The 20,759-nt window shown below is 56.6% G+C and overlaps 1 protein-coding gene and 1 pseudogene across 1 annotated transcript; one reads left to right on the top strand and one right to left on the bottom strand.

The window, feature by feature from the left end:
* Window positions 1–152: 152 nt before the first annotated feature.
* Window positions 153–19,818, bottom strand: HSPA12B (heat shock protein family A (Hsp70) member 12B). Its single transcript, XM_027069646.2, has 13 exons — window positions 19,639–19,818; window positions 14,476–14,535; window positions 12,576–12,673; window positions 11,461–11,585; window positions 7,791–7,977; window positions 7,340–7,444; window positions 6,931–7,047; window positions 4,820–4,994; window positions 3,824–3,910; window positions 3,281–3,385; window positions 2,914–3,172; window positions 2,345–2,448; window positions 153–1,725 (listed from the first exon to the last, which is right to left on the bottom strand). Exons 2-13 carry the CDS (start codon window positions 14,516–14,518, stop codon window positions 1,088–1,090), a joined length of 2,043 nt encoding a protein of 680 aa, XP_026925447.1. The 5' UTR covers window positions 14,519–14,535; window positions 19,639–19,818; the 3' UTR covers window positions 153–1,087.
* LOC128311143 (ubiquitin-like protein FUBI) lies at window positions 8,933–9,405 on the top strand (annotated as a pseudogene).
* Window positions 19,819–20,759: the final 941 nt, after the last annotated feature.

Here is a 20,759-nt window from a genome sequence, read left to right as displayed (position 1 = left end):
GACAGAGAGACAGCAGAGAGACAGCAGCACCCCCTTCTGGTCATTTCCCAGCTCTGCACAAAGCTGAAAGCACTCTCCCTTTTTTGAACCCAGGCCCCCTCCACTACTCCTCCATTGGGGTCCTCTCCTGTGAGGTACCAGCAGGCTCTGGCTTCACCTGAAGCATAAATGCTTTATTGTCACCTTAGGGTTCTCAGGAAGGTGGGTCAGCTGCATGTCATGGGTGGGCAGGAAATGTCCCAATGGCACATTGAGTTGATGGCAGAGCCAAGATCAGCTCTTGGTGCCTCTTCTGTCCACCCTGCAGCTCCCCAAGTCCCACTGCGCTTGGGTAGCTGGGATAGGGTGCAAGTGGGTCATTCATAGGCTGCCCTAGGGGCCTTCTCAGATGAGTCATTTGTCCTGAAGGAAGCCCCCGGCCCCCGCATGTTCCCCCACATCCTCTCATAAGTGCCTTCAGCCTGTATCCTCCTCATTAGCCTGCTGAGAAAGTTAAAATTAACAGTCACACTTGGATGGTTGGTGCCACGCCTGGGGAGGTCCTATACTCCTGTGACTCTCGTGCCAGTCCCCAGCCATTTTTCTGTGGCATGGGGCTGCTCTGCCCAGCTCCCTGTGTAGGCTGAGCCCATCAATCCACGCACGCGGCCCTTCAGGCCAAAGCTCTGCACATCCTCCTTCCTCCTGCTGCCCCTCCTGCAGCGGCCCTGCTCGGCCTCTCCCGGCTGCCTTCACACCAACCCCCCGCCCGCCCCCCCCCCCCCCCCCCCAGTTCAGGCCAGGGCTCGGTCTTCTGGTGCATTCTGCCTTCGGGGTGACGTGTTCCCTGTGGGCGCACCGGCTTACAAACCTCTTCTGATTCCTTGACCTCAGCCCTTGGCAGGGCTCTGCAGCCTTCCAGTCAGCGGACCTGGGCCCAATTCCAAAGCCAGAGTCTGTCCCCACCCATCCTGCAACCTCATCTCCCCAGGCGGGAGGGTGGGGGAAGAGGCGCGACTTCAGAACTAGCAGCCCATCCACTAGAGCCGACCCCACGACCACAAGAGGATGGGGCCTGGCACTGGGGAACTGGTCCTCGCGCACGCCCTCAGTTGGAAAGAAAGTCGATGGCGGCGCGCACGGAGCGATTGGTGCTGACGTCGACGGCGGTGACCTTAATCTCGGTGTCGCCAAACTGCATGGCGGCGCGGATCTCGCGGCGGCCGGAGGACGCACCGTCGTAGGGCTCTAGCTCCAGGCTGAGCGCGCCGCACTTGCGCACGCCGGGGTCTGTGATGAAGCGCGCGTCCTCGGCGGCGCAGCAGTACAGGTTGATGAGCACGCGCCGCTGGCCGGGGCGCGCCGGGCAATAGCTGCGCCGCACCTCCTCACCCAGGGCCACCGACTGCTCGGCGGCCACGAAGCGCTCGAAGACGTCGGTGCACCAGCGACGGCCGTCGCGGACCAGCAGTTTCTCGGGCGGGTGGCGCCCAGCCACGAATCGGTTGAGCACGCCTACGCCGTAGGTGAGCGGCGAGCGGCGCACCCGCACCACGCCCGGCGCTTGCCCGAACAGCACCGCGCCCTTGAGGATGGTGAGGCCCACGTCGTGCGGGACCACCACGCGCAGGCCGCGGGCGCCCAGCGCCGCCTGCACCGCGTGCTGCAGCACAGCCGACTCGGCAAAGCCGCCCACCAGGAACAGCAGCTTCACGCCCTGCACCTCGGGCCGTGCCAGCAGCGCCTCTGCGGGAGGGGGCGGGAGGAGAGGATGGAAAGGGAGGTGACAAAGAGCACCAGCCTCTGAGGCCGCCGCGGTGCGGCCTCGGGCACCTCCCCTCCACCATCCTGCATCCTGCTGGCAACTAGAAGCTAGCCATCTCACCCTAAAACGGTAGACGGGTTGTGAGGAAGAAAAACCGAGTTTTCACTGAGTGCTCCAGGCAGCCTTCACGGGCTCTGCTTCCCTGACACTCTACCCCCCTTTTCCTCCTCCTCCATGTCCTGGAGGGCAAAGAGATAAGGATACGCATTTACAGTGCCTGCTGCCCACTGTGGGCGCATCTCTAGTACTTCAGCTCTTTAAGTCCCTATGATAACAGTTTTGGGAACCCCGTGCTATCACTCCGTTTTATGAATGAGGAAACTGAGGCACCAGAGGGTCTTTCACTTGGAGAAGCTGTACACATCATCCCTGCTAGCTCTTAATACCCACCACACTGTGTCCTCCGGTTGTCCCAGATGATTCTGGGTCTCATTCCGGTGTTTGGATGTGTGGAGGGTCCGGGCACTAATAAGGAGGGGTCATTCCTGCGTTCGAGTGTGAATGTGGGGGTTAGTGGAGGACCCAAGCTTCGGTACTCACCTATGTGCTGGATGATCCCACTGACCGTGGGCTGAAAGAGCTCGTTCATGGCCTCACAAGTCATCCTGAGCATCCCCTGTGAGGACCACTTCACGAAGTTCACGCTGTTGGTGAAGGGGGCACAGGCTCATGGGCTGGGGTCTGGAGCTCTACCCCTGCTCCAGGCCTGTGTGCACTGGGCACTGACTGCATGTTGTGTCCTTCCACCCCACTCCCTCAGGAGCTTTTTAGCCGTCTGCCTGCTCCAGTTCCAGGCATGAAGTCCCAGGAGAGGAGCCTCCAGGCAGAGGAGCGAAGTCGCCCTGGCCCGCATGGTGTGTGTGGCTGTGGGGGTGCAGGGAGGCACAAAATGTCGTCCCTTTCCCTGGGGGCTCAAGATTCTCTTGCCACGGATCGGGCCTGAGGATTCTAGCTGGGGTGCTTAGGCCCCTCCCCTGACTCCAGCTGGTAAGACATGTACACAGGGCAGATTGGGCAGAACTCCCACTGTCCTCTGGGGCCCACATCCTCCCTTGCAGGGGCGTCGGGCATCCGCAAACCCTGCTTGAGTCCTTGGTCCCCGGGCCCACCTGCTCCTGCGCAGGGCTGTCTCCACGTTGTGGCCTCGCTGCTTGCGGTAGAAGTCAATGAAGGAGAAAGGCAGCGAGATGTTGAGTGCCCCTGCACGGTGTGGGCCTGCCGTGCGTTTGCGGGCCTCAAAGGCGATGGTCAGATCCACCCAGGCTGCCGGGCGTTGCCTTTTGAAGGTGGCGATGAAATCTTCTCCAAAGATGCGGCCCAGCAGCTGCTCAAAAGCCAGGTCCACGCCCACCGCGCCATAGGGGCCACCTGAAACCCGGCAGGGAGTGAAGGGGGCGTCAGCGCAGACTCAGCCGCCAGGGGGCATTGGCGGGGCCTGGGCGCGCTGGGCACCAAGGGTGCTGGCTGGCTACTCACCAGATGCCTTGTAGAGTTCCTTTAGCGTGCCATGCGGCTGCTCCAGCTGGTGCACGGTCAGGTCCACCGTGCCTCCCCCGCAGTCTGCCACCACGTAGCGGTCTCCTGCGGCGGCGAGCGTGAGCACACACTCCTGGCTTGCTTTGCACCCTCAGCTCTGCGCCCCTTCCAGGTTCACCCAGCCCCCAGCCCTGCCCCAGTCGCTAGCCTTGCCTGCGGGGAGGATGGGAGTGGGGTGGCTGTAAGGGACTTCAGGTGCTTGAACCTTACGCCAGTGGGTACGGGCGCAAGGTTTTGGAGGAAAATGTTTCCAGGGCTCTGCAACTCCATCCGCGGAGAATCTCCAGAAGTGGGAGTTAGGGGCGCGGCTGAGTGGGGCGGGGGTGCAGGTGACCATGAGACTGACAGGTTAGGTGCAGCTAATGGAGGAGGAGGGTCTGCGTTTCTAAGGTCTGAACCCCACTTCGCAAATGTTCCCATGCCCCCAATCAGTATATGGTGACCCGCAGGGCTCAAGAAACACCCGTCCACCCCCACCCCCACCTGCTTGCATCTCTGCCCACAGCTCTCCGACGCCAGACTCCACCAGGAACGTGCGGCTGTGGCGGGACCGGCGCAGCTGCTCGCGGGCTGGGGGTTGAGGGACAGCAGGACAGTGGGGTTAGAAGGAGGTGCCTCAGCTACCACACTCGACCCCATCCTCCCACCAGCACCCTCCATGCGCGTCTGGACTAGCCAGTTCTTCTGAAACTCCTGCTCTACTCCTAAGTAGGAGAAGGCAATGCTGAACCTCAAAGGATCCAGAAAACCCGATGCGGTAATCTCAGGTGCTGTGACCCAACAGCTGAGGGGAAGGAAGTATTTCTGGCCTCAGGACATTCCCTTAACGTAGGTGGGCTGGGGCCACTGCAAAATAGGGGTTAGGAGAGCTTGGAGGAGCTGTGGGGGGTGGGGGGGAAGGGATTCTTGGGGGATCCAGGGGAGCCTGGGACTTGGGATTTCTCCTAGTCATGGGAGGTGGCATCTGGGAGAGTGACTAAGACTGACCATAGCTGTCTCAGTGCACGGCCCTGGCACTGGAGTTTGAGCTTGGTAGCAGCAGCTCAGGGCTGTTGTGGGGGAGGAAGAAGACAGCTGATGTGCCAGGATGGGAGAAGCTGCTGATTCAGTGGCTGTTTAAGAGAAAACTGAAGACCACCTTTGGCTCAGTGTAGGGGCTGATTTTTTCCTTTCTCACCTGAGCACCTCCCCTCAGGGCAGGTTGTGTCCCCCTACCCTCAGATTCAGGACTGGGATGGAGTCCTACCCTGCTCAGACAGTGCTCCCCCAGGACAAGGTGAAATCTCTATCCTCAGATTGGGCTCCCCCAGGTCAGGGCTGCACCTCCTTCCTCAGACTGAATTCCACCAGAGACGGGGCTGGGGGAGGGGGGGATGTCCTCTTCGTGTGGGACATGGCTGAGTGTCTGGCCTCAGTGACCCTCTGACCCTCCCAGGGCAACTGTAATACCACCAGTCAGTGCCCCTGAGTGCAGCTCACCCTGCCGGAAGCTGGAATCGATGGAGCGGCGCTCACCCAGGCGTCCACTGCCTGGAGCCCGGCTGCTTAGGTCCACGAGCTGGTGTAGACGCAGCTTGCGGCAATAGACAGAGGCAGCCTCTGGCTCCAGGGCGATGAGTAGTTGGTCTGCATCCTCCCTCGACACCAGGCCAGCCTGGGAATAGGTGGTGGGTGGGGCCAGGGACCTCCATGGGCCAAGTGTCATACCTAAGATGGCACCTCAGGGCAGGCAACCAGGGCCTTTGGGGCTCCCACCTCCTCCCCATCACACCTCACCCATGCTAGGCCTCCCAGGCCCCTCCAAGCTGCACAAATTCGGAGCTGCCTCATGGCTACCCTGTGACCAGGCTGGGAAGGGCCATGGCCATGGCCAAGAATACCATGGGGTTGCCCAGCAGGAAGAGACCCTAGACAGTGAAAACCTAGAGCATCTGGGACGTGCCCCTCTAAGCTGCCCAGGCTGTAGCAAGGTCCCCTTCACAGGTACAGGGCTGGCCAGCTGAGCACTGGCTGAGGCTGTAAGCCCAGACTCTAGCACAGTGTGTATGGGGTGTAATGGCCAGACCACCAATCAGAGGAGGTGGTATGGGGGGGGGGGTCACCTTTGGCTCACTGAGCCCTATTTCCTTCACCAGGCTGGTGTCAGATAATAGCCACAGGCCTCCCCAGTCCCAGGAGAACTCTGTTCCCCAGAGAATCAGATATAGGCATCAAGAGACTCTCAACAGTGAAATTCCAGGCGCCAGGAGGGGCCAGTTGTGAGGAGAAAAACACTTGGGATCTGTTACTTCCTATATTGGGACAGGGGATCCCTGTGGGAAGTACTTTATGGTTTTGTGGGGTTCCCTGGATTCTGACCAGGTGGGGGTTGGGGACGGGTGGGTATCGAGACTTCCTGCCCAGGGCCAGCCCTTCCTGAGCTGGCAGCCAGGAACAGTGTGGGAGGAAGCAGAGTGGATAAACCAGCAGGGGGCACTAGGGTGGGGGGGTGTTTATTCTGGCTGGGCACAGCCTTGCTTTCATCCTGGTCTCTGTGGGGTGGGGGAATGCCCACCACCTCAGGGTTAGCTCCTTCCAGTGACAAGTGTAGGCACCTGCAGACCTGGCACCTGGGGCATGCCTGGTCCACAGGAGCGTGGGGGGTTGAGGGTTCTGGTATCTTCCAGGGGGTGCACAGGCAAACCTTTTGGAGGTCCTTGGGTGTCCCCCAAGGCCCCAGGGGGAGGACCAAGCAATGAGTTTTGCTCTGAGAGGCTGTGCTCCCCTCTTTCCCCACCCCATCTTACTGGAGGTGGGGGAACCTGAGTTGTGCACTCAGGTCCCCCCAGTCTCCAGACCTTTGGGCATCTCTTATGGTAGGAAGCCCAGGAAGCATTGACCCAAATCACCTCCCTTCATAGTTTCGTAGTCCTGTCTCCCCTACTGCAGAGCTTACAGTGGCTGGGGCATGGTGGTGGAGCCCCTGAAAATACCGGAGCTGGCTGCCCAGCTACTGTGTGTTGGCTGCTACTGGCTCCCAGCTGCCCCCCCCCCCCCCCCTTCTCTAGAGAACTGCCCTCAGCTGAATGGAAACCACCTCACTTGGAAAGGTTTACCCCTCACCTCCAGCAACCAACAACAGACTGATATGGATATACAAAAAAGCGGGCCCCCTTGCCTTCCTGCGGTCAACTGCTGGGTACAGTTCTCCCTCCAGTGCTCTTCATGGGATTGGGCTGAGGCTAGACTCCAGTTGAGACCACATTCCTGCTCGGCTCTTTCTCTTGGCCCATTTCCCTCACTCCTCTTTCTCCCAAGAGCCCTTCTCCAATACACCACATGCATAGGACCCATCTTGGGCTCTGCTAGGAAACCCGACTTAAGACGCTGGCTAAGCTGGCCTGGGCTGAGCCTCTCATCCCTCTGCTCTCTGTTCCTGCAGGCTCACACCCTCTCCTGGTGGTGACAACCTTCCAAAATGCCCAGCAGGGGAAGGCCAGAGGTCTTTGTACACAGTGACCAGTCCCCAGGGTGGTGGCTGAATGAGAGTCTGGGGCTGTCCCTAGAGCCCTCCAGAGCTATGCCCACTGGTCTGCCTTGCACATCCTCACCAGGTAGGCAGCCTCACGCATGAACTGCTTGGCAGGCTGTTTCCAGATGGCAGGCACCGTCAACACCCAGCGCACGGTGTCCTTCTCTGGCAGCGATGGGCACTGCTCCCTCAGCTCCTGGAGCAGGAGGGGGCAATGAGAGGTAGGCTGGCTTGGGTTGCGGGGGTGGGAGGTGTCTTCAGCCTTCTATGGGAGCTGGAGGGACTAATCAGGCCTCAGGAAGAACTTCCCAGCTGAGTTGGAAGAATTCCTAACACCTCCTCCCCCAACACCCCCATGCAGGCTCTATCAGATAGGAAGGCAGGGGCTGGTGAAAATGACCTCTGACCTCTAACGGATGGGCTGACAGGAATAGATGGACCTGGCGGGGGTCCCTGCCCCAGTGGGCAGGGATGGGGCCACAGCACACCTGAAGGGCATGCTCCTTGAAGAAGCGTAGGGCATGGGCGAACACCTCCAGGGCAGGCATTTTCTTTCCGTTTACGGCCTCTAGCTGGGTCTTCAGGGTGAGATCCTGGCAGGAACATAGGCGATTCTGCAGGAGGCCATAGCTCTACCCCCATTTCCTGACAAACTCTCTCTGAAAATCACGCCATTTCCTGGTGCTTCCCCTCCGAAGTGTGGGCTCAGCTGGGCTCTCCTGCTAATCCAGGAGAACACCAGTTCTGTCCCCAGCCCTCTCTTTAGCCCCGCCCTCCTCTAATCCCGGCCTCACCCCTTAGCCCCTCCTCCACTTTGACTCCCAAGCCCCCTCAGCCTCTCCTCACCTTTTACCTTTGCTCACCCTCCTTGAGCTCTGCCCTTTCCCCTCCTGCCCCCGCCTCCCTGGCTGGAGTGTCCTGAGCCAGAATGTGCCTTACAGTGGCGCTGTGGATCTTCATCTTGAACTTCTCGAAATAGAGCCAGTCCCGCGCCTCCTCAGGGTCTAGATCGTGGTAGTAATCGCGGGCAGTGTAGCCAAAGCTGTGAAAGGCGCCCTCTGGGGTCAACAGCAGGCAGGTGGGGGTCTTCTGATGGGCCACTCCTGGGTCCCCGCCCTCCCATTTCCTGTGGGGGCACAGGACTGTCAGTGTTGTCAGCGAAACCCTCCCTTCCTGAGGTTGGGTACCCGCTCTGGAATCAGCTGTGTGACCTTGGGCAGGCCACCTAGCCTTCCTGAGCAGCAGTCTTCCTACGTGTAATATGGAGATAATAATAGTACCTACCTCTTAGAGTTCTCATGAAGACAGTGCTTGGCATCCACTCAAATCTCCATAAAATGCTGCTCATGGGATCCTTTCTAGCCATGGGGCCACAGGACCTATCAACATTCTCAGCTCCTGCTTCCTTCCATGAGGTACACCATTGGCCTTCGCCTCCCTCCTTAAGCAGCAGCAGGCCATCATCCACCTGCCTGGGTCTGGCCTCCTGATGTATCTCTTGAGGACTCTAGCAGAGGCTTTCTCCCAGCCAGATGGTGTGCCCTCCTCTAGGCTGTCTTCCACTGCCAAGCTTCTTCAAAGCATTTGTGATCATTCCTATCTGACCCACTTCAACAGCTACACCCCAGTTGACTGCACCTCCAGCAGGATCCCCAAACCTGAATGAGATTCCAAGCCTCCCTATCTGCAGGCACCATGTGGATCTCCACCCAGAACTCCTGGTCTAGTTCACTGGTCTGGCAACTTGTTTCTCCCCTTCTTCTAACTTCTCTGATGTCCTGAACCCTCTAGGCCAAGCTTGTCCCCTGCAGCCTTTAAGGGAGAGAACTGGGAATCCAGGCAGAAGGCACAGCATGTGGAGAGGTGTGAAAGCGCAGGGATAACCAGCTACAGGCTGGCTCAAAATGCAGAAGGAGAAAATACAGGAATGTTAAGGTCAGCTAGGGAAGAGTATCAAATGCCACATCTGAATTCTTTTGGTGGGCTTTAAGTAGAAGAATGAAGAATCATGACCACATTTGCTTTTAGAAAAGTCACCGGTTGATCTTTGTGGTAGCAGCAGCAGTGACCACCATTCAGTCGCTGGTATGTAGCTTTTTGTTCGCACCCAGGAGCTACACACCCTCGAGGTGGCTAGCCAGGAGACAGTTGCCCAGATCAAGGCTCACATGGACTTGTTGGAGGGCCATGCTCCAAGGAGATCAAATCGTGCTCCTGACAGGCACACCCCTAGAAGATGAAGTTATCAGGGCCTGTGTGGGGTAGAGGCTCTGACCACTCTGGGGGAACCATCCACATGCTTGGAGGCAAAGTCCATGGTTCTCTGGGCCATGCTGGGAAAGTAAGGGGGCAGACTCCCAAAGTGGCCAAACAGGAGAAAAAGAAGACAGGCCAGGCCAAGCAGTGGATGCAGTAAAACTGGTGCTTTGTTAATGTTGTGCCCACCATTGTCAAAAGAAGGGGCCCAATGCCAACTCTTAAGTCCTTTGTAATCCTGGCTTTCTCTAATAAAGCTACTTAGCGAGTCAAAAGAGAAAGAAAGAAAAGAAAAGAAGAGAAGAGAAAAGAAAAGAAAAAAGAAAAGAAAAGAAAAAGAAAAAAGAAAGGTCACTGGTCCCCACATGGCAACAAATGGAGGGGAGGAAAAATGGAGAAGGAAAACCAGAGACGAGGATTTTGCAACCATCCAGGTGAGAGTGGGTGGGGCTGCACTTTGGGGTTGTGGCTGTGGAGAGAAGTGGCTGGGTGTTCCAGAGATACTAGAGAGGTAGAAGTGATAGGGCTTGGTGACTGGTAGGGTGGGGAGGGTTTGGGAAGAAGCCAAGATGTCCCCCAATTACTTCCTGTGACTGTCTCGTCCACAGGACTGACACACTGTCCTTTCTTGTGTCCTCTGCCCCAACATAGGGTCCAGCATGGTCTCAATGGTGTGTACTGACAAACATGACAGCTGGGATGTCCTGCAGCCCCTTGAGGGCTGTAAGTGCCCAGAGCCATTGTGGCCTAAATGTGGATGTGGGTGGAGCAGAGAAAGGGGAAGGGCAGTTCATGCTCATGCAGGTCAAGTTCCTTGTATCTTTGGGGAAGTAACCCTTATGTTTGTTTCTCCATCCACCCTGCCATCTACCCTTCTGGGCCCTGGGGAAGCCCCTTTGCTCCCTCATCCCAATCTGGGTTGGAGCTTTGGGGTCTTCTAGAAGGGCCTTCCACCTACTGGCTGCAGCTTCCCTAAGACATAAAGGATCAGGGTCTTGAGGCCTGGAGGGGGTTATCAAATGTGCTGTTCAAACAAAACTCAACTATATCAGGATGTATTTTTTTTTAACATCTCTTTCATAACAGCTGTGTAACTTGTCAACTCAGCCCTCTGATCCTTCATGTCCCTGTCCTTCACCTGAGGTGTTGAACCTAGGATCTGCCTGTAGGAGTCTACTGCGCAGAAATCCCAGCACAGGTTTTCAAGGAAGGACATTCATTGCAGCACTTTGTGTAATAGTGAAAAATTAGAGGACAAGAAACCTCCTAAAACTATCAGTAGAAAAGTGGACAAATTATGTCTGTACTCCGCAGCTGTTAAAGGAAATTGTGGCTTCAGCAGGAGCCTATATAAGAACAGGCCTGTCAACCAAGATGCATGCCCAGAGCCCAAGGGAGCCAGGCAGCTGCCTTGTTTTTGTTTGGCTGGTTCATTTTTCTTTTTCCTTTTTTAAGAAAAAATAAAGCAGGTGGATTTGAAAAAAAAAAAAAAAGAAGAAAGAAATTGTGGCTTTATGTGTTGACACAAAACATCTACAAAATAATGTTGAAAGCTTAAAGTAAGGCAAGTTGTATGATATCCCATTTTTATTTTAAATTCTTTCTTTAGTGTTTATTTATTTTTGAAAGAGAGGCAGAGTGTGAGTGGTGGAGGGGCAGAGAGAGAGGGAGACACAGAACCGGAAGCAGGCTCCAGGCTCTGAGCTGTCAGCACAGAGCCCAACCTGGAGCTCGAACTTGTGGACCACGAGATCTTGACCTGAGCCAAAGTTGGATGCTTAACCGACTGAGCCACCGGACACCCCTCCCACTTTTATTTTACAGACACATATATGTGCATATATGCCTGTGTGCATTTGTGTACAAGCCCAGAAAGGCATTTGTGTATTTAACTGTAACATTTTTTAAAATTAAAAACGAAGCCCAGGGGCTCCTGGGTGGCTCAGTTGGTTAAACATCAGATTCTTGATTTCGGCTCAGGTCATGATCTCACGGTTCATAGGTTGAGACTCATGCTGGGCTCTGTGCTGACAGCATGGAGCCTGCATGGGATTCTGTCTTCCTCTCTCTCTCTCCCTCCCTTGCTTGCACTCCTCTCTCTCAAAATAAATAAATAAACTTAAAAAAAAAAAACAAAACCCAGTATTTCTATTGGGTGTTTCTCTAATTGAGGATGGGGCCCAGGCCTAGGACCCATCCTCTAACTTTCTGCCCCCACAGGAAGCCCCAAGCTAGGGATGGAGGGAGCTCTGGAGAGACCCCATGTCTCTTCAGTGACAGTCTTTCTGAGACCAGGTCCATCCCAGGGAGTGAGAACCCCCCCGCCCCAATCTCCCAGCTCAGCCACCCTCACCTCATCATGTGGATGGCTTCAGGATCACTGGCAAAGCTGAAGGCATAGCCACTGGAGGTGGTGCCAAAGTCAATGGCCACCACCACAGAGAAGGGAGCGTGCTGCGGGGCTCGGGCCTCCGGCTTCTGTGAGGACAAGATCCAGAGTCAGGCAGCAGCCCAAGGGCCCGACTGACTGCCTGCTGAAGCCCCTCCTCTCCCCTGGCTGTGGTCCAGACTGGCCCCGGCTCCAGCCACCTGCCCCAAATCCCTTCCCCTCAAAGCCTCCAGGCTAAGCCCTGGAACTGCAGCTGCTCAGAAGCCCAAGGTCTCAGGTCACCCTCTGCAGCTTGTGGTGTAAGCTCTTGCTTTCCTCTTTCGGTTCTCTGTCCACCTTCTGCCTGGCTGGCCTGAGCCCCACCCCCATCTCACAGCACCGCAGTGAGCTGTGAGGACAGCATCTCAGCCCCGGCCCAGCTGAGAGCAATCTCGCTCTTCTGGGCAGCTTCGGTAACACACAGACCTGTGTATATTTGACCCCCTAGATCTTTGTGTCCACAGTGACACGACCGGATTCTGTCAGTTTTGTGGCAGAGAAGAAAGGCCTGTGCATGTGCCCAGAGCGGTTCTGCCTTCTCCCAGGCCAGGCCTGGGCTCCCTAAGAACAAGGGGGTCTCCAGGCTGCATCACTAGGTGAGGCCATCCTGGGTGGGGTGACCCAGGGAGTTTGGAAGAAGGTTATATCCTGGATACTTGAAGCTAGTAGTTTCCAAACTAACGCTTAGCAATATGTGTCTTCTCTTCCCCAGATATACCACTACATGTCAGAAGTCTCCTTGCCCTAGGCAGGCTATGGTCTATGGGTGTCACCCCAGAGTGGTGCTGTCTGGGTGTCAGTTACATTGGGCTCACCTTAGTAGACTGTTACCCCTACAGTCCAAGGTCACCTAAGGCTAACTCTTCTGGGGGGGGGGGGGACATGACTGGAGAATGCAAGGGCAAGATCCAGGCAGCACCCCCAGCCCAACCCAGGCCCTGCTAGGGCTCTGCTAGACACCAGGCCTTGCTTTCTGGAGTGTGACCTGCCTCCATACCACCCAGGCCACCCACCACCAGGATCCCTATTCCCGGGCTTACTGGAGACTGCGAGGGTGTGAGGGGGGCAATGCCACAGCTTTCCTGGGTCCTTGGGGAGCCGGGCGGGCTGGGCACGGGGGACCGCTCGGGGCTAGAGCCTGCAAAGAGAGGGTAAGTTACTCTGGCACACCATCAGGTTAGGAGCCGGTGACTGGGCACTGGGAGGTTCTCCATCAGTCCTTGCTGGGCTGAGGCAAGGGGCACCCTGCCGCGGAAGGGGAAATAGTTGGGGAGGGAAGGAAGGACAAGACTGAGGCAGGCAGGGGAGGACTGAGGGCCTGTTATCGATTTGAGGTGACCCATCCCTGGAGGGTGACCCATGCCTCACCTGAGGACTCCTTGTCTCCCCCAGCATCCCTAAGACACAGCAGGGGCACAGCAGGCGAGGGGAGAGATAGAGAAGAATTATGGGGACTGGGGGAGACTGAGTCTAGAGACAGAAGAGCAGGAGAGATGGGTGAGTGGGCTCCTGGAGCAGGGTGAGGGTGGAGGGCAGAGAAACCAGAAGAGGTGGGGAACTGCTGAGCAGCAGGAGGGGCTGCTCCCCTCCCCACTAGAGTTTGGCCACATGGTTCTAATCAGGACCCGAGGGAGTCACCCTCTCTCTCCCCCTCCCTCCACCAAGGGCCAAGGATAGGCCCAGCTGGCTGTGTGGTGAGGATCAAGAAGGGGAATCGTGCTTCCCCAACCCAGCTCTGAGCTGAGGCATGTCCACAACACTAGGAAGTTGGATTTTGAGCCTCCCTTCCCTACAACACACGGAAACCTGGAGCCAGCATCTGGGGGCAGGAGGTCCCACTGAAACCCTCTCTCAGGCCCAGCACTGAGCTGGACCTTTGCTGGGAGGAAACAGCAGCTCCAGAAGGCAGCCCAAAGCCTGGCTTGGAGGATCAGGCAGTTTAGGGGCCTGCCTGGCTGGAAGTCCCCTAGGTGTGGGCTGGTGGCTCATCACCACCCCACTGGGCTTTGCTAAGGCCCCTACCAGCAGTGCTGGGCTGCCCTGAGATTCATGGGTGGGGACAGGGAGGCTGATGGGGTCTTGCATGAAGACCCGTGGACACGTCAACTGGTCTGGCTTGCTTTAGGCCAGGTCCTGTATTCCCTCAGTAGCTACCCTGCTGTGTGCCCTGATAGGTCCCAGCTCTTACTGGCCTGGGGATACCCTGGGAACATGTACATGAGGGGGATTCTAGGAAGTGGCTGGACAGGGCCAGAGTCTGTCTTGAGGTGCTGGAGGGGCAGGGTTATGGTGGTCAGTGTCCCAGGGCTCGTTTTTCTAAGTGGCCAGTACGGGCCTGGGCCCTGCCACCAGCTCCAGCTTGAGGGGCCAAGTTGCTGTGGCTTGGGCCTGGGAAGGGAGGCAGGAAGGAAGGCCCAGCCCACCAGGTCTTTGTTAATGGACTTCCTGAGGAGTGGCCCTCCTGACTTCTGGCCTCCCACCCCTGCAGAGAGCCCAGAGCCTGCTCCCAGACCAGGTCAGAGGCAGATGAAGGTGTACATGCGCAGAATTCTGTGCATGCAGACCACCTGCCAATATATACACTCTCATACAAGGCCTTGCACACAGACTTACCCTCAGGCAGACAGACACAGACACACAGAGACACGACACAGACACAGACACACATACTCACACTCATACCAGGTCCCGTGTACACAGACCCTGCCCAAGACATGCAAACGCATTCAGTCCTGTGCACACAGACCCGCTGTGCACACACTCATAGACACACACTCACATACACAGTCCGGTAAGCACCAACCCTTCCTGCACAAACACACTGTCTCAAGAACCTCGTCTGGGAGAGTTGCCCATGTGCAGGCTAGGGGTGGGTCTCAGTGTCAGGATGAGAGGGGTGGTGGGTCAGGGCACAGGCTGGGGGAGGGAGGAGAGTCTTACCAATGTACAGCCCTTGCAGGCCCATCTCTGGGACAGCCAGCATCTCTGCAGGCCCTGTGACTGTCAACAGGAACAGACAAACAGAATGGCATTTATTTGTTCCTTTGTTCCCTTATTGAAAGCTTATTTATTTTAGTTATTTACTTTTGGCTAGAGTCCTTTGAAGCGAATCCCAGACATCACGTTGTTTCACCTATAAATTCTTCAATACGTCGCCCCAACAGATAAAGACTCCACAAACGTCGTTGCAACATCCTCATCATGTGTGACAATATTAACAGCAATTCCTCAGGCTCGGCTAACGTTCAGTCCCACAGTGCCAGCTTGTCTCCAAAATGTCTTAACATTTGCTTTGTTGGAATCAGGATGCTCCTAAATGTTTTCGAGTGCCCACTCTGTGCCAGGTGTTAGCAGACATTAGCGACCCAGAGAGACACTGTTCTCGCCCTGGAGGCCTACAGCCTAGTGGGGAAACTGATTACAGTAGGATAATCACCGAAGTGAATTTGAGATTACAAATGATGCTGTCAAGGTCACAGCTGGATACAAACCAAGCAGAAAGGCTTGGTAAGGCTAGAGAGAGAGGCTGGGCTGGGCTGGGCTGATCCTCTAGGCAGACCCTCCAGGACCCTATTTTAGATTTGGTTTTATATGACGGGGAACAGCAAATCTTGAAAGGTTTGAAGTAGCTGAGCAGAATTGGCGGCATGACTAAATCTGCATTTTAAAAAGTCCCTTGGCTGTATGGAGAGTGCAGATTGCAGCAGGCAGTTTGGAAGCAGAAGCCCTATGGGGGCACCAGGCGACAGATGATGGTGGCAGCTATGTGTCTTGAGACAGAAGTCGAGTTCTGAAGTTAGAGAGACCAACAGCGCGGATGGAAGATGGCTGGATTGGATATTGGGGATTAGGAAGAAGATGTCAAGGGTGACATTGTCCGATTCGAGCTAGGGGATGGACAGTGAGATGGAGAATACCGGAGAAGGGCAGACTGGCAGGGGAAAGGGGCAGAGTTCTGGGTGCAGTATTGAAACTTCCCAGAGAACAGACCAAGGAGCCAGATGGTGTATGATGCAGAGGTCAGAGAGAAAGGTGAGGGGGAGATGCACATTTGGGAGTCATGTCAAGGAAGGCCTGGCAGGGAGTAGTGGGGGAAGAGTAGGGAGAACCAGCACGGAAAGGCTGGCTGGAGGAAGGTGTGCTGCTGGAGAAGACTGGATGCTTGCTATGGTCCCATGAAGATCTCAGATCTAAGAGAAGTACGCGAAGCTAGATACCTTTAGAGGTTATTAGAGGAGCCTTGCAACACCTGTTCTAGTGGCCCAAGGCCATCATTTTGGCAGAATGAAAGAGATGGGGTAGAAGTCAAGTGAGCCCGGGCAAGGAGCGAGCAGAGGGTAAGAGAATGCAGTGAGCACTTCCAAGAAGCATGGCTGAGGTCAGGGGCTGGTGTGAGGGCAGTAGCTGGAGGAACAGAAAGCCTGAGGACGGGAAGATGTGCTTTCATTTTCTTTTCTAAGATGGGAGCAACCTGAGTTTGTGTCTGGGGGCCAGGCTAGAGGCAGCAGCACCGGAGCCCCCTGGGAGCTGTTAGAAATGCACAACCTCAGGCCCCGCTCAAGACCTGTTGAGTCAGAACTTGCATTTTAACAAGATCTGTGCACATGAAAGTTTGAGAAGTGCTGCTTAACGTGTTCCTGGGCCGATCTTCAGATAACCTGTGCTAAAGTCCTCAGCTGTGGGCCTGGAAGCCCCACTAAACAAAGGTGAGGCTGCTCAGAGCCCCCTCCCTCTCTGTAGCCAGTGGCCTGATCAGGAAGTTTTGCTAACAGAATGCGGGTGAGCGCAGAGCTGGGCACCATCACACGCATGCACACGTATGCACAGCACGCACCCTTGCTCACACACAGTTTACACAGCCCAGCCCCATTGTGGACGGACACTCAGACATGTCCAGGATACTCCTGCATGGCCAGCACCATAGACATTTCCAGATACATGCAATCCTGCTGTCAGCAGAGGCGCACAATTGGATGCCCAGGAGTGAGCATCACGGGAAAGACAGGGGCGGCTTTGGGGCACTCAGAACAGCAGTGATGCTAAGAAACAGGAAGGCAAATAGTGCGCATGGGTGTGGGCCTTGAGAGCCAGGACAGGGGCTGAGTGCAGGGAGAGGGAGTGGTGTGCTGGAGGTGAGCCTCCCCAGCCATGAGAGCTGATTCTGCATCTCTCTCCAACTCTGCATTCACGGACATCACATGGGTTAACTTGAAATTAGCCATGGTACAAGTATTTACACCAAGGAAATTGGCAAACACCATAGATTGGGTTTTTCTCCCTCTGAGAGAGTTGACGGTATTGACCACAGCACACCCTGTGGATTGAGGCCGCAAGGGGGAAGCTGACAGCCCTGTCTGTGCATTGTTTCGATTCTTGAGCAAAAAAAACTTATTGAGCATTTGTTTGCATCAGGCTCTGTGCTAAGTGGTTGAATGAATGAATGGATTTTCTGGATGAAGGCTCTATTGTATTTAGAGGAGAATCAATCTAGAGCTACCAGGAAAAGAAGACTCAGGAATCATCCCTCTAAGCTGGATTCCATGTCCAAACTGTGTGCCTACAGTCCTCCCACCTATCTGAAGCTGGTCCAGTTATCTCCTGTCTCTGAGCACGTGGACACGGATCGTGCCTACACTGGGGTCTCAGGGACGGCAAGGGTTTACGATTGCACCTGGCCAGAGTGCATCATGTCGCCTCTCTGTGCTTCAGTGTCTTTCCTGTAAAATGGGGTATGCAGGGGGCTTGTTAAGACCTACAAGTCCAGATAAGGAAGGTGGTTGATAAGGGCAGGAACTTGGACAGATGTGAGCAGTTCTTCTTCTTTTTTTAATGTTTGTTTATTTTTGAGAGAGAGAGCGGGGGATGGGCAGAGAGAGAGGGAGACACAGAATCTGAAGCAGGCTCCAGACTCTGAGCTGTCAGCACAGATTCTGATGTGGGGCTTGAACTCACAAACAGTGAGATCATGACCTGAGCCAAAGTCGGATGCTCACCAGACAGCCACCCAGGAGCCCCATATGTGAGCAGTTATTCTTATCCTTCATGATGTGGATTCTGAATTTTCTCTTGTTAGAAGTTTTTGGTCTTATTGAGACTTTTATTCTAATCATTCTGAGTTCTTTGGTGGGGGGGAGGACCTGAATCAATCTGTGTTAAAGAAGGGGGATCCTGCCAATTCCTTGAGAGTTGGAGGTAGAAGGGGCTGGTGGCCCCATATGTCTTTGGGACATCCCCCATCATGCATATGCACCCAGAAACACTTAAGGACAGTATTGGTTTCTCAAAGCTACGACTGGGACAGAATCCACAGCTGGAAAGGGGGCAAAGTAGATCCTCACCGCAGGGGCCGACTAATTTCAGACTGGGGATGCTTATGGGTTTGAACATAACTGGGTGGGGCAGTTTGATTTACACAGAAAGTAATGTCATTTCCTGGCTACAAGCACAGGCTAAACTCTGGCCCCAGCTTGACCCCTACCCTACCCACAGACAGACGCTTAACCTTCCCATGGAGTGACCCCTAGCCCTTGGATTCATATTGATCTCTAATCTTCAGCTTCACACTGACCCCTGGCACTGACTTCTACCCAATAGGTATGACCTATCAGTCACTGGGGACCATGACAGGGTGTGGCTGAGTAGAGACTCGAAACGGGAGACTCCCATTCCAGAGTGCTTCCTGGACTCACAAAAGCCTAGAACTGGCCTGATGGAGAGAATTTTCCAGAGATCTCTTCCTGGGGAGGGGACATTAAGGCTGGGTACTTATGCCCCCAAAGTGTACTCAGGGTGTGTGGTGTTGCTGGATTTCAGGGCTCCACACATACCTGTCCTCTGCCTATGAGGACAAAGAGCCCACCCTGATTTTTACAGTTCCCCTCCATCCCCTGCAGGCAGGGACTGCCTGGACCCTGCCTCTCCCATCCACTGTTTTCTGCTCAACATCCTGCCAGCCCTTTAATGGGATGGGATTCTGTCAGTAGGCAGAGAGGCCACAGGCATTTCTCCCAAGCCACAGGTTGGGCCAACCAGGGCCAAGGGACAGATCAGAAATGGCACCCAAAGAGCTGCTCCAGTCTGTCTCTAGAGAGGAGCCCTCTGGGAGAGGGACCAGTAGGAGGCTGTGGGGTAGGGAGGTTGCCTCCTCCAGTGCTGAGGCAGGGGGTGCCATAAATGGTCTCCCATGGCCCCTCCCTGTCCTCAACTTTTCTTTCCATACATCCTGCCCCACCCCCTTTGGGTCCTCACCATGGGGGCTTCCAGTTCACAAACAACCTCTGTTTCACAGAGCCCAAGGCTTAAAGCCCCTCCCATCCTCTGCCCACCAGGCCCCCATCACCTCCCTTACCTTCTGGGGCTCTAAAGCTGCACTTGCTCTCACATCGAGGCCATATTTTAGAGCTCCCTCCCTCCCAGTCTCTCTCCCCACAACACAAGCCTGCTTTACAGACTGGCTCCATTGCCCCTACAGGGAGCCCGGACCCCACCCCACCTGCTCCCGCCCCTCCCCCCCTGGGCCCTCCACCCCCCAGCTGGCCTGTGGAGAGAATCCAGAGGTCCCTGGTCAGGAGGCCATCACAGTCTGGAACTGTGGCATCCTGGTCACTGCCACTCTCGAGCTTCCCAGACCATAGGCCCTAAGACCCTCCTCTCCCACCAGGTGACCTCCCTCCCCCAAACACACACACACACACACACACACACACACACACACTCAACCCCCAGGTCTCCACGTCTGACCTAGGCATTGTGTTCTCCACAAACTGGCTTACCGGAGCGGACCCCAGCCCCACTCCAGTCCCCCAGCCCCACCCCCACCGCGGCACAGGGTTCTCCCCAGCCCCCCACACTCCGCAGTGCGTGTGTGGGGTCCCGGAGCCTGGATGTGAATACAAGGTCGCCGCTCCAACTGCTTTTCTGAACCCGCAGCCCCAATGGAGAGAACGCCTTGCAGGATCTGTCCCCAGCCCGCCCCCCCACCCCAGGGTTAGGAAGGTTTTTTTTTGGGGGGGGGGGTCGGTTCTCAGCCTACAGCCCGGGACAGACAGGACCGCACAGCTCGCCGCCTTTCTCCTCTCTGGGAGACCCCCGCCCAGAACTCACCTCCACCCTCCCGACAGCTCGACCTGGGTTCGGCCGCCTCGATCCCGGGTCCGCAGCCCCTGGTCGTACCCGCCGCGGCAGGCACAGCCCTCGACGTGCGCCCAGCCCGCGCCTCAGGCTCGCCCCGCGCCGCCCACCCCGCCCGCGGCCCCCTCCCCCAGGCCGGATGGTCGCGCGCTCCCGGCCCAGATGTGCGAGGCCGGGGCGGGGCCTGGCTGCGCGGGCCTCTCGGAGGGGCCCAGCCCGGCCCCGCGTCCCAGCCCCTCCTAGCGCCCCTCCTGCGCCCCGTCGCTGCGCCTCCCCCCTCCGCCCCGCCGGCAGCCTGGGGGGTGGGAGGGGGCGAAGTGTGAGAAGGGGAGGTGGAGGGAGGGAAGAGGAATTCCAGACGCCTCGTTGTCCTCCTGCGGCCAAGGGGCTCCCCCTCCTCGCCCCTACAGGCCCACCTCAGGGGCTCAGTTTAGGCCAGCCCAACTCCAGAGCCTCGCTGCTGGTGAGGGAGGGCCCTGGCCCAGACTCCTTACAGTCCCCAGTCCATCCCACTTTCTACCCCCCTCCCATCCCTAGCCAGGTCTCCAAGGGTCAGAGAGAAAAGGCTGAATCCAAGGTGAGGTCAGCCCCTCGGGCCCCAGCCTGGGGCCCAGCTCTGTCCTTGAGGCCTGGGGTGTTGAGGAAGGGTTCTCATTGCTGGCAAAGGGATTACTGGGAACTCACCCTGTCTCTGCGAAGAGCACCCAGCCCCTTTCCTGTGAGGGCTCACAGCCTTCTTCCTATCCAAATCAGGCCCTCTGGAGCTGGGACATGGCTCCAAACAGGGGTTTGGAGACCCCTTTCTGCTAGGCCCTTCCAAAGCAGCCCTCTTACCTTGCCCATCACCACCTCCTGGTACTGGCAGGGCCTGGGCTGGGCCCCTTTCCTTCTACCCAGTGTGCCCCCACAAGGACTCAGGCTGGGGCACAGGTGGGAAGGGGGCCAAGGTCTGCTTCTCAGCCAAGTCTCTCTGCACCAGGAGGGCTGGCTTCCTGTCTGGTCTCCAACCCCGTCCCCAAACAAGGGCCGCACAGCTCTTTGGGCATCATAGCTGCCTCACCACCCCAAACCTTTGCAGAGGCCATTTTCCCTCC

The sequence above is a fragment of the Acinonyx jubatus genome, chromosome A3 (genome assembly GCF_027475565.1).
Source record: "Acinonyx jubatus isolate Ajub_Pintada_27869175 chromosome A3, VMU_Ajub_asm_v1.0, whole genome shotgun sequence".
Taxonomy (NCBI): Eukaryota; Metazoa; Chordata; class Mammalia; order Carnivora; family Felidae; genus Acinonyx; species Acinonyx jubatus.
Note: the sequence above shows the minus strand (reverse complement) of the source record. Positions and strands in the feature narration are given on the sequence as shown.